The sequence below is a fragment of the Typopeltis vanoorti genome, chromosome 12, assembly GCF_054136105.1.
Source record: "Typopeltis vanoorti isolate ZY-2024b chromosome 12, IOZ_Tvanoo_1.0, whole genome shotgun sequence".
In the NCBI taxonomy this organism is placed as follows: domain Eukaryota; kingdom Metazoa; phylum Arthropoda; class Arachnida; order Uropygi; family Thelyphonidae; genus Typopeltis; species Typopeltis vanoorti.
Window position 1 is genome coordinate 58,303,960 of NC_143560.1, and position 27,784 is coordinate 58,331,743.

The 27,784-nt window shown below is 37.0% G+C and overlaps 1 protein-coding gene and 1 non-coding gene across 2 annotated transcripts in view; both read left to right on the top strand.

Annotated features, from left to right (window-relative positions):
• Nucleotides 1-27,784, top strand: part of LOC150100817 (uncharacterized) — a 975,156-nt gene that overhangs the window by 318,815 nt on the left and 628,557 nt on the right. Inside the window, exon 13 of the mRNA XM_090401910.1 lies at nucleotides 2,426-2,524. Coding sequence (XP_090258036.1) covers nucleotides 2,426-2,524 — 99 coding nt within the window. The remainder of the gene's footprint in view (nucleotides 1-2,425; nucleotides 2,525-27,784) is intronic.
• On the top strand, nucleotides 23,945-24,026 carry TRNAS-CGA (transfer RNA serine (anticodon CGA)). Its single transcript has one exon. It is a non-coding gene; the product is annotated as a tRNA-Ser (tRNA).

Here is a 27,784-nt window from a genome sequence, read left to right on the forward strand (position 1 = left end):
CTATCTGTGTGTCAGGTGTTGTGGTTAAGATGTTGGAGAAGCTTGTGAGAACTAGGATCTAGAGTTGGGTTGACAACAACAGTATTATCTTTGATGGACAACATGGATTTGCTAAAGGGAGGTCATGTTTTAGTAATCTACTTACTTATTACAATAAAGTGACTGCTTCCTTGGACAGAGGAGAAGGATACACAGTAATATACTTGGATTTCGCAAAGGCTTTTGATAGAGTACCTCATGATAAGTGAACAGTCAAACTAGAGCAGATGGGATTGGATATTAGATTAGTGCATTGGATTGGAGACTGGTCTGATAGATATCAACAAGTTGTGTATGGGGGTGCAATACCCAGGAAAAGGAAAGTTAATAGTGGTGTACTTCAGGGATCTATTTTAAGGCCATTGCTATTTAACTTGTATATTAATGGATTTGGATAGAGATATTCAGTTGTTTGCAGATGATGCAAAGTTGGGACGAACCATAAAGAGTAGTGAAGATGTTGTGGCCTTACAAGAAGACTTGAATAAATTGAGTGATTAGGCACAGAAATGGGGATGCGAGTTCAATGTTGCAAAATGTAAGGTTTTAAAATTTGGAAAACAAAGATGGGATGCAGAATTTATGCTTGCTGAAGATACATTGTTGGAGGTGGAAGAACTGAGAGATCTGGGGATGATAGTGGATAAGGATCTAAAATTTACGGGACACTTTGCCAAAATTGTGAAGACAACACAAAGGCTTCTTGGAATGATGCAGAGGACACTGACTGTAGGAGTAGGGAGATTCTTGTTCTGTTGTATAAGGCTTTGATTAGGCCACACATGGACTATTGTGCCCAGATTTGGTCAGCTGGTTTTCAGAAGGATGAAGAGATGTTGGAAAGGGTCCAAAGGCGACTGACTAAGGTAGTTTCTGACCTCTGGAATGTCGAGTATGAGGAAAGATTGAAAAGATGTAATTTGCAGAGTCTAGTGGAGAGAAGGAAGAGGGGAGATATGATAGAGACCTACAAGTTGGTAAGGGGTTGTTATAGGATCAATGGTGGAGAAGTTCTACAGAGAAAAGTGGGAGATCAGGGGAGAGTCAGAGGTCATCCCTGGAAACTGTATAAAGAGGGTGTGAGTAAGGGAGTGAGAGGCAGGTTTTTTTTGTGCAGAGTTGTGAATGATTGGAATGCCTTGCCTGAGAGTGTGGTGTCTGCAAGGAGTTTGAGTGTGTTTAATACACAGTATGATGAGATGTGTGTGTGTGATAAAAGGACCTCCCAGATGAGTCTTTGACTCCATGAGGTCTTGTGGTAATAATAATAATATTATAAGAGTTTAATTTTTTAAGTTTGTGTATGTCAAACTGCCCTCCTGTGATGAGTCCTTAGACTCTTTGGAGGTGTCACATAGTAATAATAACATAGAAGTCTCATTCCCATTATTTAGCTTTTCTCTTAAGCAACCTGTGGATATATGTCAATATATATGTCAAACTTTATAGGTATAATGCTGGCCTTTGTTGGCTGAGCTGAGTGACCACTGTATCTGCTCTCCAACAAATTTAGGCCATGAGTTCAAATTCTACCATGGTTATAGGTGTTTTCAAATGTATTTAGTTGGTAAACGAATTTCATTGCCTTGTGTGTGTAGACACTGTCTGCTTATTGGAGACCAATTGAAAACATTCCATGTTTTGTCTCCAAAGTGGAATTTGGGGATTATCTAACCTTTCACCTTCATTAAGTACTAATACTATTGTACTATAGGCTGCTAGCAATATTTCATGGGTAGAATTCACTTAAAAATATACATAAACAAATAAAATAAAATATCCCCCCCCCTTTGCAAAAAATAAATAAATAAAAATCTGTATTAAAAGCATGTTTAATATAATTCTAAAATTCTTCACTTTATTTTCTTAAATAAAGCCTTAAATACTTGAAAAATATTTCAAGTGTTAGGATATTTGTCATAAATACTGTACTAAATTAGATTTATATTGGACAATTTAAACATAGCTAGATATACACCCTGTTTTTTTATGATTTCATCTGAGTCATTTTCATACTTTCTTCATTGTATAGACGAAGACATATTTAATATGTTGATTTTCTGAAATTCTGATTTGGGAAAACCCATTTCACATATATTTTAATTTTTGTTTAAAAAAAAAAATGTGTTTTCACAAAACATTTTTATAAAATATTGTGAATGCGAGTCTTTCAGAGCTTTATGAAAAAATTATATTATTTTCTTATTTTAAAAGAGGGTGAAATTTTTTTTTTTTTTTTTTTTTTTTTTAAATAAGCAAAATATATCTTCTTCTTTAAAGTATTATTGAAAGACAGTTAAGCAATATTTGGATAATTTTATGAAAAATTTAATAATTTTTCCCTTTATTTATTAAGAAAAATTACAGGTAAATTTAATTTTTTTAGGGTAAAAAAGGAAAATTTGGTGCACAAGGCATTCCTGGAGAAAAAGGTCAGAAAGGAGAACCAGGTTATGCTGGACAAAATGGAAGACATGGAAAAAAGGTAAAATCTCAAACTAATAATGTGAACTACATTGATAAAGAAGTATCAGATTCTATCTCTAGTTATGGACTTAACAATTTTAAAAATTCTGTTTTTAAGTTTAATTGGTTTAATATGATATATTTCGTTTAGTCCAAAAGGGAGATCAGAAAAACAAAAAAAATTACAAACATATTACACTGATGTGTAGAACGATGCAGATTAACTTCTATATTGACATGTAGAAGTTAGGAGAATATGGTTCTATTGTATAAGGCCATGATCAGACCACATATGGATTATTGTGCATATATTTGATCAGAAGGTTTTCAGAAGGATAAGGAGGAAATATTGAAAAGGGCTAGAGATGATTGACTAAGGTGGCTTTTGGTTTCTAGAATCCTTAGTATGAAGAAAAGTTTAGGAAATGAGGTTTTTCAGAGTCTACCAGATTGGAAGAGGGGAGAGAGAGAGAGAGAATTGAGACATAAGTTGGTAAGGAGTTATTACAAACTTAATGTGGAGGAAGTTTTTCATAGAATGAGGCAAACAGAGAGAGAGAAGCAAACAAGAACAGCTACCCCTCCTTATACAGCTACCCCTGGAAGCTGTATAAGGCGGTGTTAACAGGAAAGCATGACTAGGTTTTGTGAATGGAAGTAGTACATTGGAATGCATTACCTGAGTGTGGTAAGTATGGAGATTGTGAATGTGTTTAAGGCACAATTTGATGAGTTGTTTATGATGGTGGGCCCTCCCAGGATTATCCTTTTGACTCCATGAAGATCTGATGATGATAATAGTTCAAGATAGTGTACTGTGGTTTTTGATAATCAAATGAGGTGATTCTACCTTTTATGACAATTATTATTATCATTATTATTAACATTTAACCACCATGGAGACAGAGACTCATCGTGGGAGGTACACACTATTGCACACAGTGCTCATCCAACCATTCTTTAAACGGATTCAATGTATCTACACCCACAACACACTAAGGCAATGCATTGTACTTACCAAAAAATTCCATGCAAGGAACCTACTCCTCACTCCTCTGCTCACACGCTCCTTATACAATTTCCAGCGATGACCTCTTGTTCTACCCCCGTCTCCCATTCTATGAAATATTTCCTCCATATGTCGACCCAATAACAACTCCTGACTAGTTTACATGACTCAACCATATCCCCCCCCCTTTCCTCCTATTCACGAGGCACTCAACTTGCATTCTCTCAAATACTCCACATTCCAAAGACCACTGACCACCTTTGTGAATCTTCTCTGGACCCTTGCTAGCATATCCTCATCACCATGAAAACCTGGCAGCCAAATCTGTGCACAATAATCTATATGAGGATTACCACTTACCTGCCCATTCATGCAATCTATTCAAGTCCTCTTGTAATGCCATATCATCCACTTGACTGTGCATTGCTCTCCCCAGTTTTGCATCATCTGCAAACAGCTGCATATCACTAGTTAAATCATCCCAATATCATTAATATACAAACTGAATAACAATGGGACCACAAAACTGACCCCTGCGCACACTGCTGGTGACCTTTCTCTGTCTGGATACCACACCCACACATACAACTTTTGATACCTATGCAACAGCCTGTCACTTCAGAAGTCTGTTATTCATTCCCATCTATTTCAATTTATATAAGAGCTTATCGTGTGGCAGTCTATCAAAAGCTTTTGCAAAATCTAAGTACAGCAATCCCGCGATTAATGCACCCCCCGATTAGTGCATCATTTTTTTTCGATACCCAAATTCGATTAGTGCACCTACATGCATCTTAAAAATAAATGTTACAGATTTTAAAAATTTTTAATCTATACATTTTTTATGACTAAGTATTTTAAAAAATCACTCACCAGGATGAAATAATTTAGTTACTGATTTGAAACATTTTCCAAAGTAATTTCTTAATGGCATACACTATTTCCATGTACACTATTATTATGTTGGAGGTTTAATGGTGGAGAAGTTCTACAGAGAAAGTACACTATGTTCCAAATTTACCGCCAAAATTTGTCGTCTGCTTTACATAGCATTTTGCTGATCATATCTTGTGCAATTGTTTTCCTTACTTTTATATTTTAAATTATTTTCTTAACCTTTAATCATGAGCAAAAGAATTTGTGAGCAAAAACAGAAGTTGAAAATGATTTGAAAAATAATCTGATTGGAAGAAAAACTTGAAATAATAATGATAAAGGTGAGTCCAGAGCAAAGATAGGACCAAGAACACAAAAATGGGTGAATCAACTGCTGAATGCAAAGAGAATGGTACGGTTGCTTCAAGTTCATCATGCATGCATTCAAAATCAAAGTATTATAACGATTGAATCAGAGAGACTTCTTTTAAATGGATCTAAGATTGTAACCAAAAACGAATCCCGCTAAACACTGGCCTTATTAAATCAAAAGCATTGTCTCTTTGTAACCTGGAAGGGCTATCAATGATGGAAAGAAGAAGAATTCCAGGTTAGTGGTGAGTGATTTGAGCATTTCAAAAGAGAAATAAGGAGATATTTAGAGATTTTGAAGAAAATTGTGTAAGAAGGGGACTATTGTGATCAACAAATATTTAATGTCGATGAAACCAGCCTTTATTTTTTTTTTTTGGAAGTGAATGCCTTCCAAGACTGTTATAGCCAAACCAGAGAAATCTTAGCCTGGTTATAAAGTTGCAAAGTCGAATGAAATTACTGCTAGCAATAATTGAGCCATTTGGAAGCACATTCTTCCACATTGTGCAAATGATTTTAGAGGCTTTTTTCAAAAAGTTAATTAAATCTCATTCTGAGAAGTTGAGTGCTTCCGACCTGCTAAATTTAGATGCACAGCAGGAAGATTCTGAAGAATACGAAGAAAATTTAATCGCTGACAAGCCCAAAGATGTTTCACAGAAACAATTTGAAAACATTTTTCATACAATCGAAGTTTTTAAGCAGCAATCTTAGAGACTGACTCTGGTGAAGAGAGAATCAGTAAAATTTGCAGAAGAGGCAGTAGGGCCATACCGTCAGTTGTATGAAAAAAAAGAAACAGAACCTGCCAAACTATGTTAGCTCAATTCTTTGTTAAAAAGCAGAATAATAAATTTATATTCTGAATATGTTTTATTGTCTTTCAGCTTCATGGTTTTTCCTTTAACTAGGCCCCGAGACATATCCTAATTCTTTTATAAAAAAAATTAAGAGTCATAAAAAGAAATCTGAGGAATAAATTATATATTTTCCCATAGGTTATTATGTTCGATTAATGCACCTGTTTTAAAGAATGCATTAGGGGCATTAATCGAGGGATTGCTGTACACCACACCACTGTATATGAATCTCCTCTATCCAAGGTTTTGTCACCTTGTTATAGTACATAAGTAAGTTAGTGAAACATGATCTCACCTTAACAAACTCATGCCTATAACCACAGAGAATACTGCCATTATCAACCCATTTTTGTATCCTACTTCTCACCGATCTCTCCAGTACCTTCACCAAAACTCCAGATATACACATTATTTGAAGCTACAGCCTTATCACCACCTTTATGAAGGGGAACAATTTTATCATCCTTCCGTCCTCTTGGAATCTGTGCTGTTGCAAGACTTTTATTAAACAGGCATGCCAATGCCTGCCAATTTCCCGGAACATTCCCTTGAGATGTGAGGTGATATGTAATCAAATCCAAGGTTATTTATTTCCTCAAATACCTCACCCTTCTATGTCCTCTACACTTAATTTCTTCATGATTTCTCCCAAATCAGGATGAAACACCCCTATGAATTGATCACTGAATACTTTACAATGTCTTCTGCAGCAGTTACCATTCTACCACTTTCACCCATTAACTTCATCTTACCATAATCATTCTATCTTCTACTTGCCAACATATCTAAAAAAAAAAGCTCTCTAGGATTTTTCTTTACCGGATTTTCCAATTTCTGTTATATTCTCTACTTTTGTTTTCCTTATTAACTGAGTCACTCTCCTGGCTTGTTCTTTATTATTATTATTAACCAAGACCCTGTGGAGTCAAAGACTCATCTGAGAGGTCCTTTAATAATACACACAGCTCATCATACCATGCTTTAAACACACTCAAATTCATTGCAGACACCACACTCTCAGGCAAGGCATTCCAATCATTCACAACTCTGCATGAAAAAAACCTGCTTCTCACTCCCCTACTCACACCCTCTTTATGCATTTTCCAGGGATGACCTCTGGTTCTCCCCTGATCTCCCACTATTTTCTGTAGAACCTCTCCAGCACTGATCCTATAACAATTCCTTACTAACTTGTAGGTCTCTTTCATATCTTCCCTCTTCCTCCTATTCGCTAGACTTTGCAAGTTGCATCTTCTCCATCTTTCCTCATACTCGACATTGCAGAGGTTAGAAACTACCTTAGTCAGTCGCTTCTGGACCCTTTCCAACACCTCTTCATCCTTCTGAAAACCAGGTGACCAAATCTGGGCACAACAGTTTATGTGTGGCCTAATCAAGGTCCTTATCCACTATTACCCACAGATCTCTTGTTTCCTCCACCTCCGACAAATTCTTTCTTTTTTTGCCAGTTTATTTGGATTTTACTGAGTACCATATTCTTCATGTGACTGATTATTACCATTATTCATCTTGTACTTCCTCCAAAGTACTTACGTTTTCCAGATTTCATGCTTAAACTCCACATTCATCCAGTTTGGAAATTATGGACTTTACAACTGTGTTATAAATAACTGTTTTTAATTTCTCGACATTTTGCCTTCATGGTACGGTCATCATCTGGAGTATATATAAAATATACAAGGAAGCTGAGTTACATTTCACACAGTAAGCTAAAGAAACAATGATATGCTCACTGTTTATTCTACTGGCATGACCTCTAGTGGGAAAAAAAAAGATACAGATAAAATTAAAATTAATTAAATATTTAGAAACTATATCAAAGCTAAATTCTATTTAAGATAACATGGGAGAAGCATTCTTTCATATTGATAGTTTTCTTACAGTAACAATGATGTCCTATTTTTTAACATGACAGTTGTTATATTAGATTTAAGATTCTGGATTATCTACAGTCCTGTTTATAGTTAGCTCTTAGGAAGGAAGGTTCTGTGGGTATGTGTCTTCCATATCTTGGGATTTTCAGACTGTCATTATTGTTTAGATTGGGGTTGATAAGAATCTCACAGGCTTCCTTTAATTTGCGTTCATACCATATTTTGGTGTGATGTAAAAAATGGTGCTTTTCCAGTCAATTCTATGTAAAGGGTTCAGAGCATGATCAGAAAGGCCAGCTTCACCATAGTTATTATATTTAATGTGTCGTTTATGTTCCTTTTGTCTGATAGGAACATAATTTGTTCCTAACAAATACCTATAGATTACAGGTGCAATAAATACACTATACTCCAGGGTTGGCCAGTGGTGGCAGTGGGTCTTTGGATGATTGAGTAAGCTTTTTAATTTTTATGGAGGTTTAAAGGTGGTCTTTGAAGTTGTATTTCTGTAGTAGTCTGTTTATTTTATCTGATGTCCCTTTAATGTAAGGAATGGTTATAGTTTTATTGTAGTCTGGTTTATCTTTGTTTTTTATTGAGGTCTTGTCGAGAATTTTGTTAATGGTGTTTTGGCCATTTTTTAGAATAGGATTTTTTAGAATAACTTTAAATTTGTCTTTCAGTGCTTGTTCATTGGAGCAAATCTTCAAAGTCCTGTTTTTTAAAGTATTAATGACACCTAGTTTTTGTGTTGGGTGGTGGTAGGAGTTTGTGTATATATTGGCCAATATGTGTCAGTTTCCGGTAAACAGTGAAGGAAATACTGCCAGAAGGAAGACGTGTGACAAGCGTATCTAGAAACGGAAGTGTGTTCTGCTTTTCAATCTCAATTGTGAACTGTATGCGTTTGTGTGGTTTGTTTAGGTCGCTTAGGAAAGTGTCTGTTGTCTTGCGGCCATGGGACCAGATCGTGAAAACATCTTCAATGTATCTAAGCCAGACTTTGGGTTATAAGGGAGAGGAATCTAGAGCATGTTGCTTAAAATGTTCCACATAAAGTTAGCAAATGGGGGGGGGGGGTAATAGCGAGCCCATAGCTGTGTAACCAGAACATAATACATGTGCAAAGAGCGCTGTTATATCTGGAGGGAATTTGTTCTGTAAAAGAAGGATTGTGTTATTGGGACATTCGTAAAGAGGGCAGAGACGTCAAAACTGACCAATAAATCATCTTTTTCTAATGTAATGTCTTTGATTATGTTTATGAAGTGTTGTGTGCTTTTGATATAGGAGGGGGAATGACCTACCAACTCCTTTAGTGTTGACGCTAATTTCTTGGCTAGGTGATAGTTCGGGCTGTCTATACCTTTGACTATCCGCCAGAGTGTGTTTTGTTTGTGTATTTTTGGTAGAATGTAAATTCTCGAGGAATGAGCATAGTACGGAAGTACTATGCTCATTGCTCATTCCTTCGGGCATACTGCGGAAGTACTACTGTATTTTCGGGCCATGTAGTAATTGATTTAAGTAATTTATCTGTTTTATTTTTTATTCTATTGGTTGGGTTGGGGCATAGTTAACAAGTTGGTATGTACGGTTTAGAATAATGATGACACTCGCTGTTTATTCTAATCCTTTATTGGCTCTAGTTATTACAATGTTCAGATTTTAATGATTTCATCGATGTTAATTCATGTTGTGTTAAGTTGCTTGTTATTGTTTTCTTATAATTTATATTTAAAACGTTGGCAGTTTCTAAATGTATTTTATCTGTTTTTGGTATTTGGGATGAATCTTAAGCCTCTTTCAATATTACAAATAAAATCCAGTTTGTTCATCGATCTAGATGCTACAACAAAAGTTAGACCTTTGCTGAGTAGCGAGAGTTCATCTTTGTTTAAGGTGTGGTTGGATAGGTTAACTACGTTACTGTTACCTGCAGACAATTGTGGCTCCTATTGTTTCTTTGCATGGTTGTTAACGTTCACTGCAGGAAAATTCAGATATGTCTGTTGGTTTTGTCGATCTTTTAGTCTATGAAATTTGGATATGAGATTTTCTTTCTTAGTTTGAAGGATATGGTTCACGTGTTGTCCATAATCTTTTCAAAGATAATCCAAATATCTGCATTCAAGTAACTTGAAAGTTCATATTTTTATTTTGTACCTGGTTTTGAGTAATGGCCAAGTTTTTTTTCTAGTAGCCTGGATCTGATCTCTGAGTAACGCTTTCTCCATAGGGTGGTATATTCGTTGCACCTTTGTTGAGGTAAATTTTCTCTTTAGTTTGATGCAATTCAGAATGATATTGCTGTCCCTACAACGTTTTAAAAACCAGTAGAATAACCAGTGATCAAATCATTGTTTCTTTAGCTTACTGTGTGAAATGTAACTCAGCTTGTCCTTGTATATTTGTATATACTCCAGATGATGACCATGATATGAAGGTCGAAACGTCAGAAAATTAAAAATAGTTATTTATAACAAGATTGTGAAGTCCATAATTTCCAAAATGATTGCTGATCACCGTACTTTATTCAGCCTTTTGGCCTTCAGAATACATTCACACATTGATGTTGTTATGTATTTCTTTGTATTTGTTTTCATTTTCCAGGCAGCATTTATTTCCTTGCCTTTCAACTCCTCATTCAGTGTTATAGCTCCATGCTGTCTCCTAAGCTTGTCATAAACGCCAGCCTTATAATTCCACATATATATTTTTCTCACAAGGGTCTGCATATGACTAGCTACAACATACATGATTACTTCATGATCACTTTCACCAACTGGAAGAAAGTGTGAAATCCTACTCGCAATTACATCTTCTGACGAAATGATCAGATCTAGAACTCTCGATACTTGCATGCCTTATTTTACATGCTGCCTGAGATAGGAAAATGAATTTCTCGCTCTCGAGAGAGCGAGAAATTCATTTTTCTTATTCCCCAAATGCTATCGCAGCATTTTGGAATATCACTGCATGTTTTGAGGGAATGTTAAAGGTAGTTACTACGTTTACATCCTTGATTCACATGAGTCTTAGTGTGGGGGATGTTCATTTGCCTAAACTTAATTACGAATTCATTATTATTAGACTTTAGAGCAGTAACCGGCAGAGAAAACTTGGCGGTGGCTTTGTTATTTCATGAATTTAATTTAGACTTAAGTCGTTTTGTTAAGTGTGAGGTGTGCTATATGTATTCATTTGATTACATAAATGATTTGTGGATATTTAGGGTGGATGGAAGGAGGGTGTGTGTGAAGTGCAACCCGAACGAGGAATTGATGAATGTAAATATGAAAGTGATGACAGAAAGTGTTAGTAGTGAGAATGTCGCAGGGAAAATGAGTGCATGTTCGAAAGAGAAGGATGGTGTGAAAGAGAGGCGAAAGAATGTTAAAAAATCATTAAAAACAAACCGAGTGATTTAAAAACCATAATGGATGTTAAAAAGGATGAAACTGAGGCAAGCGTGGCAAAAAGAAATGAAATTGAGAGAACGAATGAAACTGGAAATGGAATGATGCAGGAATCGAAAGTGGAAAAAATCTAAAGAATGAATGATAGCGAAAGTTGGACGCATGTTGGACCAAAAGTACGGAAGCGCAGAAGGATGAGCGAAAGTGAGAATAGGGGGTCGAGAGTTAGAAAATTCGAAAGATTGAATGATAGAGAGAATGTGATATGAGATTTGGAAGTTGAATTGGATTGGATTGGATAAGGAAAGAGATGAAATGCATGTGGAATGAAATTAAGAAAATTCGGGTAAAAAATATTAAAACAAATCATGATGGCATGAAAGAGTTAACGAAAGACGAGTGAGTGGCAACTCCATTATTAAAGGTGTGCTGGATGATAGGATGCACAAGGTATGTTTTTCAGGTGATAAAATGAGTAGAGTGATTGAGGCATTGGATATGAGGAGGGAGTGAGCAAAGAAGTTGATGGTTTTAATTGGTACGGATGATTTGACTGAGGACAAAGAGCACATCAGAATGGATATCAGGAGAATGCTTAGAAGGATAAAAAAGAGTAGTGTTACAGGAAGGGTAGTCAGCATGTTGCCTAGGTATGATTGTGGTGAGATGAGGCTGAGTGCAAGGATTATGAATGATATGCTGGCTGAAATGTGTGAGGAGACGGGACTACAGTTTGTTAATGTGTGGAATGAGTTTGAGGTACGAAATGAACTGTATGGGAGCAATGGACTATTTCAGTGGTTATGGTGTGAGTCGCTTGGAGAGACTACTGCTGGAAGGTAGAGAAGTGAGTAGAGTGAGAGAGAATGAATCGGATCAAGCGGGAAGCGATGTGGGAGTGTAAGACAGGGGAGATTGAAGAAGTGGTTATGAATGAGGAAGTGAGTGGCATGAGTATAGAAAATTAGAGAATGGGTGTGCAAGAGAAACAGGGAAATCAAGGGGTACAGAGGGTGGACAGGGGTACACACCGTGAGAAAGGTGGATGCTTCAAGAGGATGTGAATGCATGTGTAGACAGGAAAGAAATGGAATGACAGGGGATCAAGAGGAAACAGTTGGAATTGAAGAGAGTTATAATAAAAATAAGCAAAAAGGGAAATGGCCCAAGTCGAGAATGGAGAGATCACATTGAATGAGTGGTAACAGTGGAACTAGCTGTACATCCAGGAATGAGCTGTTGTGCTTGTGTACAAATGGTAAAAGTATAAGAAACATGGTAGATGAAATGGTCGCACTAATTTAGTCTGTTCACCTAAAAATTGTTGGAATAATGAGACATGGTTAGATGAGGACGGCATCCTGACAGGAATAGAGGTAGTATACTGCCCCTTCTGAGGTAGTTATCCCTTTTGAGGGATAACTACCTCAGGAGGGGCAGTGCTGTTGATGATAGAGAAAGAGTTACGTCTATACAAAGTAGAGATGGTGGATGGAAATAGTACCACTGGTTTTGAGGCAGTATGGTGTGACACAGAGGTGAATGGAATGAAATACTTGGTTGGATGTTGTTATAGACCAGGAAATGTGGATGGCAGTGATAATGCCATCCACATTTGACAATGATCAAATTAGCCAAGCAAATAAGAAAACAGTGATCATTATGGGCGATTTTAATTATGACAATATAGACTGGAATGATGAGATAGCAACTGGAAGTTAAGAACATGAGTTTCCTGAGTTTTTGAGGGATAACTATCTCAGACAGTATGTAACAGAGGGCACACGAGGATTTAGGGTCTTGGATTTGGTCATCTCATCAGAGGATGTAATTATAAATGAAGTGTCAAATCATCCACCAATTGATAAGAGTGACCATGAGGTGATTACCTGTGTGGTTGCCAGTAGTGTGAGGACCTCTGTGAGAAAAGGGTATATGTGGAACTACAGGGGAGGTGATTATGAAGAGCTCAGAAGACTGCTTGCTGGTGTAGCATGGAATGAGGAGTTAGATGGAAATGAGATCAGTGGAGCTTGGGGGATTTTCAAAAACTATCTAGTAGATGCAATGTCTAAATGTATTCCAAGGGTGAGAAGGTTAAATAAGTTAGGTGTGAGATGGATGAATAAAGAGATTAAGCATGCGATACAGAGAAAGAGGGCATTGTGGAAGCAGCATAAGAGAAGTGGAAATAATCAATTCCATGAGGGCTACAAAGACCAGGCAATGAAGGGTGACTTGGTTAGTGAGGGTAGCTAAAGAGAGGTATGAACAGCAGTTAGCTAATGAAACCAAAAATAATCCTAAGGAGTTCTTTTGATATGTAGCCAGCAAAAGAAAAGAATGATTATGGAAGGATGACATTGATAGGAGAAAATGGTATAAAGGCAGCTGTTGCAGAATGTGTGGTGGAGATACCTAATGAGCAGTTCATAAAGATCTTTCAATCTTGTGAATGTGACTTCTTCATGGAGAGATTGAGAGCAGTTGATAATGGGGAGGAGAGACTGACTGTAAGTGAGCAAGAGGTGTATGGGGGAGAGTTGAGTAAACTAGATGTTAATAATCCTAACAGATAAGCTTAGGTGTTGATGGTTATTCACGACTTTTTTTTTTTCACGGTATTAATAACACCACAAACACTTTTTTCAACAAAGATGTTTTATTAACGCTTATATTTTGCTGATTTTCAACTCGGTATCATCAGAGCACAGCACACAAGTAAACGCGAGCACATCTTGTGGGTGTGCTCATCAGAGCACAACCCACAAGTTTTACTTGTGGGTTGTGCTCTGATGATGCTGAGTTGAAAATCAGCAAAATATAAGCGTTAATAAAACATCTTTGTTGAAAAAAAGTGTTTGTGGTGTTGTGAATACTGTGAAAAATAAGTCATGAATAGATGTTAATAAGGCTGTGGGACTTCATAATTATCACCACGTACTCTGAAAGAAAGTGCCAGGGAGTTGACACCTGCTTTGACATATTTTTTTTAATACGAGTCTTGCACTCGGTCGAGTTCCTAAGGAGTGGATGGAGGGCAAGATTGTGCTGCTTCATAAAGGAGGTGATCGAACTCAAGCGTCAAATTATAGGCCTATCTGTGTGTCAGGTGTTGTGGTTAAGATGTTGGAGAAGCTTGTGAGAACTAGGATCCAGAGTTGGGTTGACAACAATGGTATTATCTTTGATGGACAACATGGATTTGCTAAAGGGAGGTTATGTTTTAGTAATCTACTTACTTGTTACAATAAAGTGACTGCTTCCTTGTACAGAGGAGAAGGATACACAGTAATATAGTTGGATTTTGCAAAGGCTTTTGATAGAGTACCTCATGATAAGTTGACAGTCAAACTAGAGCAGATGGGGTTGGATATTAGATTAGTGCATTGGATTGGAGACTGGTTATCTGATAGATATCAACAAGTTGTGAATGGGGAGCGATATCCAGGAAAAGGAAATTCACTAGTTAGTGCCTCATTGGTCTGTTTTAGGGCCATTACTGTTTAACTTGTATATTGTTGTATCCCCTTTTTTTTTTGTGGTTTTATCTTTTTAATTTCTTTAACTTTAAGGTTTTGTATCTCTTGCTATCAGACTTCGGTTGCCAACAAATTTGTATAGATTAAAGACTGCACCAGCCAGCAACTAAATTCTGATACAATATCTAAAATACTTAAAGAAAATTGTAGGGATCAGGATATATGCAGTTGTGGCCCCTATTCTCATATCACTATTAGTTTCCCCTTTAAATGCATGGTACGAAATTTTCCAAATGGTAATTCAAATCCGCAGAAGATATGACAAACTCAATTGATTATGTAAAAAGAAACACATTTATTATTTCACAAAGACAAGTATACATGTTATTTAAACTCTTAACCTTAAAAGAGTCTGTGTTCCCCTTACTTAATTAAGCACATTTAAACTTCTGCACTATGATCTCTTACTGGGTATAAATTCCTCGCTTCTGTACATATATCTATCCTCAGACTTTCACAATTAAGTTACCTGATAATATCATACATGAAACATTACATATAAACACTAGACAATTCAATAAATCTGACATGTAATTCTGTAGGACAATAGTACTTATTTCTACTTAATTCTCTCCCCCAAAATATCTGTTAACACTTAATCACTTTCTGATCATATGACATTACTTTTCTTAAATCACTTAAACAGTTTGGAGCTTGGCTTCCTGTTCGGCTGGAGCCTAATATGTTTTCTTCTTAAACAGTAGACACAAGTGTCCAAATTGCAGACTGTTCTTGTGGCACAACACGTAAATAGTGTGTGTTCTTAACTTCTGTTTCTTTACTCCACGGATACTTTAATCCTACATTAATATAAGAAAATCTTCGCTTACCGTTCTTGCTTTGACTAGGTATTCTGATCTGTTCACTGTACCTCCTCTGATGGCAGGCTTTTTTCCTTTGTTCCTTTGCTCTACACGAACTGAAAGCACTCATACACAGACTTGTACGCTGACATGGATTTCTTCAGCGGCTCTTTCTCCTAATGTGTTTGAACACATTGAAGTTGCAGCTTTTACTGATGTAACATGCATAGCAAGGGGAGATCCTTGCTACACATGGTGCAAGCTCGACATAGCTCTCCTACGGGAAACTAGGTGCCGATGAACCTCGGAGACGGGAGATAAGAGATAAGAGAGCGATTCGAACTCCCGCCGAAACTTTTATACTCCGGAACAGCTCCCTCACTTGGCGGTGTCGTCACGCATACGGCGGTTGCTGATTGGACGCCGTGGCTACGGATTGTCTTTACATGCCTTAAACTTGTACTTAGCTTATACATATTTATATATTAATACTACATGACTTTCTACTTTAATTCATTCACAATTACTATCTTAATGAACTTATGGGCTATCTTAAAAATGTAAATAACCTTTACACATCTGGTTATTTACATTTTCCTTGGACATTATTCGGTACATTTCCCATCAGGAGGCATAAGCATGTTCTTATCCCTTCCTTCTGAGGTAACGTAACGTTGGGTGGGGAAAAAGGATGACTCATCACTTTTTCCAACACAACAATATTAATGATATAGAGGAAGATTTGGATGGAGATATTCAGTTGTTTGCAGATGATGCAAAGTTGGGACGAACCATAAAGAGTAGTGAAGATGTTGTGGCCTGGCAAGAAGATTTGAATAAATTGAGTGATTGGGCACAGAAATGGGGATGTGAGTCCAATGCTACAAAATGTAAGGTTTTAAAATTTGGAAAACAAAGATGGGATGCAGAATTTATGCTTGGTGAGGATATATTGTTGGAGGTGGAAGAAATAAGAGATCTGGGGGTGATAGTGGGACAGGATCTGAAATTTATGGGGCACATAGCCAAAATTGTGAAGACAACAAAAAGGCTTCCGGGAATGATGCATGTAGAAGTAGAGAGATTCTTGTTCTGTTGTATGAGGCTTTGATTAGGCCACACATGGATTATTGTGCTCAGATTTGGTCACCTGGTTTTCAGAAGGATGACGACATGTTGGAAAGGGTCAAAAGACGACTGACTAAGGTAGTTTCTGATCTCTGGAATGTCGAGTATGAGGAAAGATTGAGAAGATGTAATTTGCAGAGTCTGGTGGAGAGAAGGAAGAGGGAAGATATGATAAAGACCTACAAGTTGGTAAGGGGTGTGTTATAAGATCAATGGCGGAGAAGTTCTACAGAGAATAGTGGGAGATCAGGGGAGAACCAGAGGTCATCCCTGGAAACTGTATAAAGAAGGTGTGAGTAGGGGAGTGAGAGGCAGATTTTTTTTGTGCAGAGTTGTGAATGATTGGAATGCCTTGCCTGAGAGTGTGGTGTATGCAAGGAGTTTGTGTTTAAGACATGATATGATGAGATGTGTGTGTGATAAAAGGATCTCCCAGATGAGTCTTTGACTCCATGAGTTCTTGGGCTGATAATAATAATAATGGACAAGTTCCCAAGGAGTAGAATGAGAGCAGAATTGCTCTACTTCATATGGGAAGTGATAAGACTGATGCTTTGAATTATTTTAACCACAGTGTCAGTTATACGTATTGGAATATGTGTCAATAGTTGTGACTTATGTTGGAGTAGTGAGGATAAAGATTGTAAATTCAGATTACAACTGCAGAATTTGAATGACAGCATACATTTGCTGAAAAATAGTATTTTTTAGTGAGGTGGAACTACAAGGCTGGTAATTATGAGATACTCAGGAGACAGCTTGCAGATGTAGCATGGATTGCGGAGTTGGATGAAAAGAAGATCATTGCAGATTGGGTGATATTCAAGAACTCTCTAGTAGAAGCAATGTGTAAGTATATTCCAAGGGTTAAATAAGATAGTGTGGATGAATGAAGAGATTATTCATGTAATATTAAGGAAAAAGTCATTATGGAGACAGCATGAGAGGAGTGGTAATAATCAATTCCATAAATATTACAAGGAACTGGCATGGAGGGTGACTTGGCTGGTCAGAATAGCAAAAGTTCAGTATGAGCTGCAGTTAGCTAATGAAGCCAAAAATAATCCTAGGGAGTTCTTTCAAGATGTAGCCAGCAAAAAAGAAAAAAAAAAAGAAACATTATGGAAGGATGACATTGATTGGAGAAAATGGTATAAGAACAACTGCTACGGAGGATATAGTTGAGATATTTAATGAGAAGTTCATTAAGGTCTTTCATTCTTGTGAATGTAACATCATGGAGAGTTTGAGCAGTCGATGATGAGAAGGATAGACTGACTGTGAACAAGCTATATATAGGAAATCCAGCAAACTTACTGTTAATAAGGCTGTGGGACTTGATAATATATCACTGCAAATTTGAATTAATGTGCCAGGGAGTAGGCATCTGCCTTGACATATGAATCTTGCACTGGATAATGTGAGTTTAATATGAGTCTTGCACTGGATCAAGTTCCAAAGGAGTGGAGGGAAGGCAAGATTGTGCCACTTCATAAATGAGCTGACAGAACAACCTGAGCATCAAATTATAGGCTTCTCTGTGTGTCAGTTGTGTTAAAATGTTGTAGAGGCTTGGATCCAGAGTTGAGTTGACAACAATGGTATTATCTTTGATGGACAGCATGGATTTGCTAAAAGGAAGTCATGTTTTAGTAATCTATTTATGTATTACAATAAATTGATGGCTTTGTTAGACAAAGAAGATGGATACACAGTAGTATATTTAGATTTTGCAATGGCTATATATAGATTACTGCATGATAAGTTGATATTCAAACTAGAGTCGATGGGATGGATATCAAACTAGTACATTGGATTGGAGATTGGCTATCTGATAGGTATCAGCAAGTTATGTATTGGGGAGTGATATCCCAGAAGAGGAGAGTCACTAGTGGTGTGCCTCAGGAGTTTGTTTTAGGGCCATTGCTGTTTAACCTGTATATTAGTGATACTGGGGAAGATATGGATGAGAATATTCAGTTGTTTGCAGAAGATGTAAAGATGGGATGAACTATGAGGAGTATCAGATTTTGTGGCCTTACAAGAAAACATGAATAGATTGAACTGGCATCTGTACTCCTGCCCTTTCGCCCAATGTTGCAAAATGTAAGGTTTTAAAATTTGGGAAACACAGATAGGATGTAGAATTTACACTTGATGGGGATATATTGTTGGAGGTGGAGGAAATAAGAGATCATGGGATGATGGTGGATAAGGATCTAAAATTAAAGGACACATTTTCAAAATTGTGAGGACAACACAACAAATTCTGGGAGTGATGTAGAAAACACAACACTGATTCTGATCTCTGAAATGTTGAATATGAGGAAAGGTTTAGAAACTGCAATTAATGAGACTACTGGATAGTAGGATGACGGTGATATGATAGAGATGTTCAAGTTGGTAAGGGATTGTTATATGAACAATGTTGAAGATGTTTATCATAAAATGATGGGCGATCAGGGGAGAAGAAGAGGTCATTCCTAGAAGCTCTATAAGGAGGCTGTGAACAAGGGAGTGAGAAGCAGGTGTTTTACATGCAGAGTTGTGAATGATTGAAATGCCTTGGCTGTGAGTATGGTGTCTGCAGAGAATTGGAATATGTTTAAGTCATGGTATGATGAGCTGTGTGTATGACAAAGGGACCTCCTAGATGAGTATTTGATTCCATGAGTGTCTTACGTTAATAATAATAAAAGAACAAGATGATAAATGCATTGGAAAAAGGAGATGCATAGATATATGGTGGTATTTAGATTTTGCAAGGTTTTGATATATTGCCATGTGACAAGGTAGTAATTGAACCAGAATGAAGGGGGACCAGATAACAGATTAAAGCACTGGATTGGAGACTATCTGACTGACAAGTATCAGCCAGTTGTATATGGGTGGGGGAGCACTATTACATAGGAGAAGAGAGACCAGTGGTGTTCCCAATTGGTCTGTTTTGGATCACTGCTGTTTATGATATTGGGAAAAGAGTGAATAGCGATAAGCATTTGTTTGCAGATGATGCAGTGTTGTGAAGATTTGTGTGGAGAGCAGATGCTGTAGCTTTATAACTGGCCTTAAATAGACTTGTCGAATGGACATGTCATCATTTTTACACTGTTGCAAGGTTTTAAAAATTTTATAATAATAAATAATTAGTAAAGTCACTTACTTAAATGAATTATTTATTTCTGTAGAAATCTGGATATATTTCATAGCCATTTTTGATACACTACACTAAGAAGAGATAAACATAAAAGAACAAGAATTAGATTGAAAACTTATGAAATTATATGTGCTATTGACTGATGGAGGATAACTTCATCTATATTAATAAACATCAAGGAATAAACTAAAATAAAAAAATTAATTACATTACTTAAATAAAGAGCCAATAGGCCTCATTTCGGCAATGTAACATTATTTAAATTAAGGGGATATTAAATCCCACATTGTTTCAAAACCGAATAAGAAACTTAAAGATCGGAATCCGAGTTTCATGCCGAATATAGTAAACTATAAAAGTTAGATATATTACGCTAGTATCTGCCTATTCTAGCGTAAGTATCTGCCGATACTTTTATAGTTTACTATATTCGGCATTAAGCTCTTTGATTCCGACCTTTGAGTTTCTTATTCAGTTTTGAAACAATGTGGGATTTAATATCCCCTTAATTTAAATAATTAATTACAATTTTTATGAAACAGATGAATGGTAAGAATTGGTTAGGATAACTTCCCAAAATTGAGAAATTTAATGCACTTGTTTTTGTGATTGTGAATATATATGCTTTGCACATTCCTTATACAGTCTATCCAGAAGAAAATAACTTTTGTTTAGAACTTTAGTATTATTCACTGAATTGAATGTTTAATTACATAGAAGGTTTAATTACATACCATTCAGTGATAATGAAAAGAAGAAGGCAGAACTAGGAAACAGTTGGACTTGAAGAGGGTTCTAAAATGAATAAGCAGAAATTGATCAGCAGAATTAGCTGTAGATCCAAGATTGAGCTGTTGTGTTTGTATACAAATGTTAGAAGTGTAAGAAACAAGGCAGATAAAATGGTTACATTAATTGAGTCTGTTCACCCAAAAATTTTTGGAATAGGTGAGACATGGTTAAATGGGGACAGCATCCTGACAGGAATAGAGATGGAAGAGTATGATGTGTTTCTTGAGAATAGAAGGGGTAAAAAGGGAGGGGGTAGTGCTATTGATGATAGAGAAAGAGTTATGTCCATACAAATTAGAGATGCAAGAGGAAAATATTGGCAATGGTTTTGAGGCAGTATGGTGTGAGATAGAGGTGAATGGAATGAAATACTTGGTTGGATGTTGTTATAGACCAGGAAATGTGAATGGTAGTGACTATGAAATGTATAATCAAATTAGCCAAGCAAATAAGAAAAGAGTGATCATTATGGGAGTTCTATCATTCCAGTCTATATTATGACAATATAGACTGGAATGATGAGATAGCAAATGGAAGTAAAGAAAATGAGTTTTTGAGGGATAACTACCTCAGACAGTATGTAACAGAGGTGTTTAATCACCCACCCATTGGTGAGAGTGACAGTGAGGTAATTACCTGGGTGGTTGCCAGCAGTGAGAGGGTCCTCTGTGAGAAAAGGGTATATGTGGAACCACAAGGGGAGGGGATGATTATGAAATGTTCAGGAGACAGCTTGCAAGTGTAGCATGGAATGAAGAGTTAGTATCAATGCAGCTTGGGGATTTTTCAAGAACTATCTAGTAGATGCAATGTCTAAATGTATTCCAAGGGTCAGAAGGTTAAATGAGGTAGGTGCGAAATGGATGAATAAAGAGATTAAGCAGAAATAAACATAAAAGCATGCGAAACAAAGGGCATTATGGAGTCAGCATAAGAGAAGTGGTAATAACTGATTCCATGAGGATTAAAAAGACCAGGCAAGGTGGATGACTTAGTTGGTAAGGGTAGCAAAAGTGAGATTGATCAGCAGTTAGCTGATGAAGCCAAAAAGAATCCTAAGGAGTTCTTTTGATATGTAGCCAGCAAAAGAAAGAATGATTATGGAAAGATGACATTGATTGTCGAAAAGGGTATAAACAGAGCTATTGCAGAAAATTTGATGGAGATACTTAATGAGCCGTTAATAAATATCTTTCAATCTGAATGTGACTTCATGGAGAGATTGAGAGCACTTGATGATGGGGAGGAGAGACTGACTACAAGTGAACAAGAGGTGTACGGGAAGTTGAGCAAACTAGATGTTAATAAGGCTGTGGGATTGATAATATTTCATCACGTATTCTGAAGGTATGTGCCAGGGAGTTGACATCTGCCTTGACATATTTTTTCAATATGAGTCTTGTGCTGGGTCAACTTCCTAAGGAGTGGAAGGAGGGCACGATTGTGTCGCTTCATAAGGGAGGTGATAGAACTCAAGCATCGAGCTATAGGTCTATTTGTGTGTCAGGTGTTGTGGTTAAATTGTTGGAGAAGCTTGTGAGAACTAGAATCCAGAGTTGGGTTGACAACAATGGTATTATTTTTAATGGGCAGCATGGATTTGCTAAAGGAAGGTCATGTTTTAGTAATCTACTTACTTATTACAATAAGATGATGGCTTCCTTGGACAGAGTATAGGGATACACAGTAATATACTTAAATTTCGCAAATGCTTTTAATAGATTTCCACATTCTAAGTTGATAATCAAACTACAGCGGATGGGGTTGGATATTAGATTAGTGCATTTGATTGGAGACTGCTATCTGATAGTTATCAACAAGTTGTGCATGGGGGGTGCGATATCCAGGAAAAGGAAAGTCACTAGTGGTTGGCCTAAGGGGTGTGTTTTAGGGCCATTACTGCTTAACTTGTATATTAATGATATTGGTGAAGATTTGGATGGAGATATTCAGTTGTTTGCAGATGCTGTAAAGTTGGGATGAACGACGAAGAGTAGAGATGTTGTGGCCTTATAAGAAGACTTGAATAAATTGAGTGATTGGACACTGGAATGGGGATATGAAGTCAATGTTGCAAAATGTAAGGTTTAAAAATTTTGGAAACAAAAGTGGGATACAGAATTCATGCTTGGTGAGGATATATTGTCGAAGGTGGAGGAAATATGAGATCTTGGGGTGATACTGGATAAGGATCGGAAATGTAGGGGACACATTGCCAAAATTGTGAAGACAACACAGAGGCTTCTTGGAATGATGCAGAGGACACTGACTTGTAGAAGTAGGAAGATTGTTGTTTCATTGTATAAGGCTTTGATTAGGCCACACATGGACTACTGTGTCCAGATTTGGTCATCTGATTTTCAGTTGGACGAATAGATGTTGGAAAGGGGGTCAGAAGCCCTGATTATGGTAGTTTCTAACCTTTGGAATGTCGAATATGAGGAATGATTGAGAAGATACAATTTGCAGAGTCTGGTGATAGGAGGAAGAGAGGGAGATATGATAGAGACCTACAAATTAGTAAGGCGTTTTTATAGGATCAATGTTGGAGAGGTTGTTCAGAAAACAGTGGGAGATCAGGGGCAAACCAGAGGAAACTGTATAAAGTTGGTGTGAGAAGCAGTTTTTATCGTGTAGAGTTGTGAATGATTGGAATGCCTTGCTTGAGAGTGTGGTGTCTGCAGAGAATTTGAGTGTGTTTAAAGCATGGTGTGATGAGCTCTGTGTATGATAAAAGGACCTCCTAGATGAGTCTGAATGCACGTGATCTTGGGTAATAATAATAGTAATAATAATAACTTCCTTAATTTTGCAGCAGGTCTGAATTAATTGTGCTCTCCTACAGTTTTTCAAGAATTTATTGTATATATACATTTAGCTCTTTTTTAATGGTTCTTTTCCTAATCCGTTTCCTAAAGTATACAAATTGATTCAAAAATTGAGATATTAGTGGAGAAGACAATAGTTACAGAGGTCAGTTACATGATTTAATTATATATTTCTCTAAAATTTTTGGCTATGTTTCATTGCCACTTTCAATACACCACAGTAACAAGAGATAAAGAAAAATGAACAATTAAATTGAAAGCATGGCATTCTTCTTCAGCATGTCACTATATGCAGAGTTCAATTTTTTTTTTAATTAATCAGATCCATAAAGCAAAAAAAAAACAGCTTTTTTTTTTGCTTTTAGGTACTTCATTTAGGTACTACCTAGATGAAGTACCTAGGTAGTACCTAGATGAAGATCTCGGTACTTCATCCTGAATAAAGGTATTCTGGTTAAAGTGATAAATTTTCAGAACATAACAGGAGAAACAGCAGAACTGCTTGCAAATGATATATCGGATATTTTGCAAAAATAGCAGCTGAGTATAAAAATTATTGTATTTTCTGCAGATAACTGCAATACCAGCTGTCTACCATAACTGACACATATATGGCTTGTTTCTGACATAAGGTGCCAGGACATTTGCTAAAATTGACTATCATTTTTTTCGCCCACATGTAAATTTCTTTTGAAATAAATTTCTCACTATTGCAGAGGTATCCAGCGAATCCATGTGCCGTATATTTTTAGCAAGCAGTTGTGGCCGATTGGTTAAGACGATGGACTCGAAATCCATTGGGGTTTCCCTGCACAGGTTCAAATCCTGTCAGCTGCGTGTTAGGTGTTTTTTCTTTTAAGAGATGAATGCAAGGCGAATCAGAGTAGGAGTGAGAGAGAGTTATTTGAATGATAGAAGAGGAGAGAATGGAAACAGTAGGAAAGGGAATGAGAAGAATGCAAGGGAGCACTGGAACCAGGGATAGAGTGATGTCAGGAAAGCAGGTAAGTAGGGGGATCACAGAGAGAAAGTGTTGAAGGAGAGAGAGAGAGAGTGAGGGATGCAGGTGAGCAATCAAGGAACAGACTGGTAAGAGGTGTAAAGTATGAGACCTCACTGACCGTGGTGTGGAGGGACAATAGAAAGTGTGGCTATGGCAATTAAGAGGGGTGAAAGGGTGGATGAGATGATTGTGACGGTAGAAAAGAATGACTTGAGAGGCAATGTAAATTGGGAGGTGAGAGATATGCGATTCTTGCTTGAGCATGTGTAAAAGAAAAATGCCGAGAGGAAAGATAGTGTGCATGAAGAAATTGTGAAGAAATATTTGTTAGTAGCAATAGTAAACTGTATTCCACAAGTGAAGAAGAGGACACAATTTGGTATAAAGTGGATGACAAACGATATTAAACAGGAACTGCATGTGAAAAAGAGGCTACGGAAGAGATATAACGAGACGGGTGAAGAGAAGATGCATGAAGAATACAAGACACAGGCCAGGAGAGTGACTAGTATGGTAAGGAAGACGAAACTGGAATATGAGAAGAGGTTGGCCCATAGATCCAAAGAAAATCCACGAGAATTTTTTAGTTATGTGGCCAGTAGGAGGAGAAATGATTGTGGAAGAATGACATTGTGGGATAGAAATGGGAATAGAGTGACTGATGCAGAGGACATAGTGGAGTTGTTCAATGAAAACTTTACTGGAGTATTTCATCCTGGAGGAGTAAATTTTAATACTAGAAGTTTGAGGTTTAGAGGTGCAGGAGGAGAGTGTATTCCAAATACTGAGTACTCTGGATGTCAGTAAAGCTGTGGGACTGGATGGTATTTCACCACGAGTTTTGAGAGAATGTGCTAAAGAACTGACAGCTCCTTTGACCTGGCTTTTCAATGAAAGTCTAGCTACAGGAAAGGTGCCCATGGAATGGAAGGAAGGTAAGATAGTGCCATTGCATAAGGGCTGTAGCAGACTGGAAGTGTCTAATTATAGGCCAGTTTGTGTGTCATTGGTAGTTGTTAAGATCTTGTAGAAATTAATGAGGGACCATATATAGCATTGGGCAGATGAGGATAGTGTTATTCATGAGAGTCAACATGGATTTGTGAAGGGGGCACTCTTGTTTTAGCAATTTGCTAGCCTTTTATAATAAAGTTACAAGAGCAGTGGATGAGCAAAAGGCATATACTGCGATTTTCTTGGATTTAGTGAAAGCATTTGACAGGGTGCCACATGATAAGCTGATATTTCAATTGCAGCACATGGGTTTAGATGTCAGGTTGGTCAACTGGATTCAGGATTGCCTGTCCGATAGGTGTCAGAGCATTGAGTATGGCGGGGCAGTTTCAAGGAGGCCGAAGGTTACAAGTGGGGTCCCACAGAGCTCAGAACTGGGACCTATATTGTTTAACCTTTATATCAATGACATTGTCAATTAGAAAATAATTTGACAGGAAACATCCACATGTTTGCTGATGATGCAAAATTAGGAAGAGCGATAGTCAATGAGAGGGTGATACAGATATGTTACAGAATACTTAAATAAGCTGGTGATATGAACAAAGGTAAATGGCTGTCATTTTAATATGGCTAAGTGTAAGGTGATGCACTTTGGGAGGATGAGACACGTTATGTACTATATTAATGGAATTGAACTGCAAGAAGTTGATGAGGCAAGGGACTTGGGGATTATTGTGGACAGAGAACTGAGGTTTAGAGGTCGTATTGCAAAGGTATCCAAAACAGCACATCAGATTTCATGGTTGTTGAAGAACACACTGACAAGCAGGAATAGGAAAGTTGTTCTAGTTTATAAGGCATTAATAAGGCCACATCTGGACTATTGTGCACAGATCTGGTCACCTGAATTCCTTTGTGATGAAGTGGTGTTGAGGACCCAGAGGCAAGTGACAAAGATTGTTGCAGGTCTTTGTAATATTTCCTGTGAGGAGAGAAGGTGGGCTCCAAAAACTAGCTGATATGTTTAAGACAGGAGATATGATAGAAGCATATAAGTTATTAAAGGGATTTTATGGGAGAAGCATATAAGTTATTAAAGGGATTTTATGGGATTGATACTGGTGACTTTTCTGCATGTGCAAGACAGGAGAAAATGAGGGGGTCATCACTGGAAATTGTGTAAGAGAGTGACTAATAAGGGTGTTAGGATGAGATTTTTTGCTTGGAGGGTGGTGAATGTGTTACCAGAGGTGGTTGTGAGTGCTTTGTATGTGAATGAGTTTAAGGAGAAGTATTTAAGTATTTTGTGAATAATCATTACAGACACCATTATAAGAATATGTATATGCCGAGGCTGGTACAAGGGTTAATGATAGTTTTGAGAATATGTGCAGAATATGTGAATAATGCATGTGTTTTGTATTGCTAGATTCGTGACAATACTTTTCATACTTCTTTACAACCTTGATATTGTGGTACCAGTATTGATCAGTACTATTAAAATCAGCACTGTCAGATACTGATACTTTTTTTAAATTAATTCAATTATCCAAATCATGTTTTTTTTTTGACTGATCAGTGTGGATGATTCCTTGGAATAGAATATTTGAAATTAAACAACTCTCTTAAACTCTTAACGTTTTGCAGTCACATGTTTGTTTATATTGATATTTTTTTAAACTTTGCTCCCTTCATATTAGCTATTAGGAGTGACATATATTCCCCCCTCAAAAAACTGGAACCTGCTATAAGGGGCCCCATATTCTCTTGCATTCAGAATTTCCCTCTTAATTCTTGATATTTTTTCTCATTATGTATCTGTACTTTGAGTTTGGAGCATGGTTATGTTCCACACTCTGATTTTCTGTTGTTAGAATATTAGAATAATTTTAGTAAGAAGAACATTGGTACACAGACTCAAGTTTTATTGTTTACATGGATCGATTTTTTTGAAACTTTTTTTTAAGGACTGTAAATAAGAAAGAAATATTGGAGTAATATTAATATACTTTAATATTATAAAAAGTTGGATTTTATTTCTCATTCATTACTTATAACAATGCATCTAAATCTTTCTGTTCTGAAATTATGGTATTTAGTTTTATTAGTAAAGGCTGTGCTGTTTTTAGTCACAATAGATTAAATAAGAGGTCTCTCTCTCTCTCTCTCTCTCTCTCTCTCTCTCTCTCTCTCTCTCTCACACACACACACACACACACAAAACAATGAGACTAACCCTATAGCTTGGGAGAGGAGAGACAAAGAGATGGCCATAGAGCATGTTCTAACTTGTTACCATGAGACAAGACTCAACTCCACCACTTTACTCAGTACAAGTGGATGTGTATTCGAGTGCAAGAGTGAACAGCGAGTTAACATCAACTTTCTTGTGAAAATGAAGAAAGTTGATCTTCACCGTAAGTCTCAGTTATTGACTGAGGCTTACGGTGAAGAGTGCATGCACATTGGTACATACTCTCATGCACGTGGTTTTGAATGGCACAAACTACTTTCGGAAGGTAGAGAAAGCGTGAAAGCTGATGATTGCCCATGCCATCCATGCACAGCAGTTACTGATGATAACATCAAAAAAGTGTGAGATGTACTTCAAAAAGACAGAGGGTTCGGTGTTCGA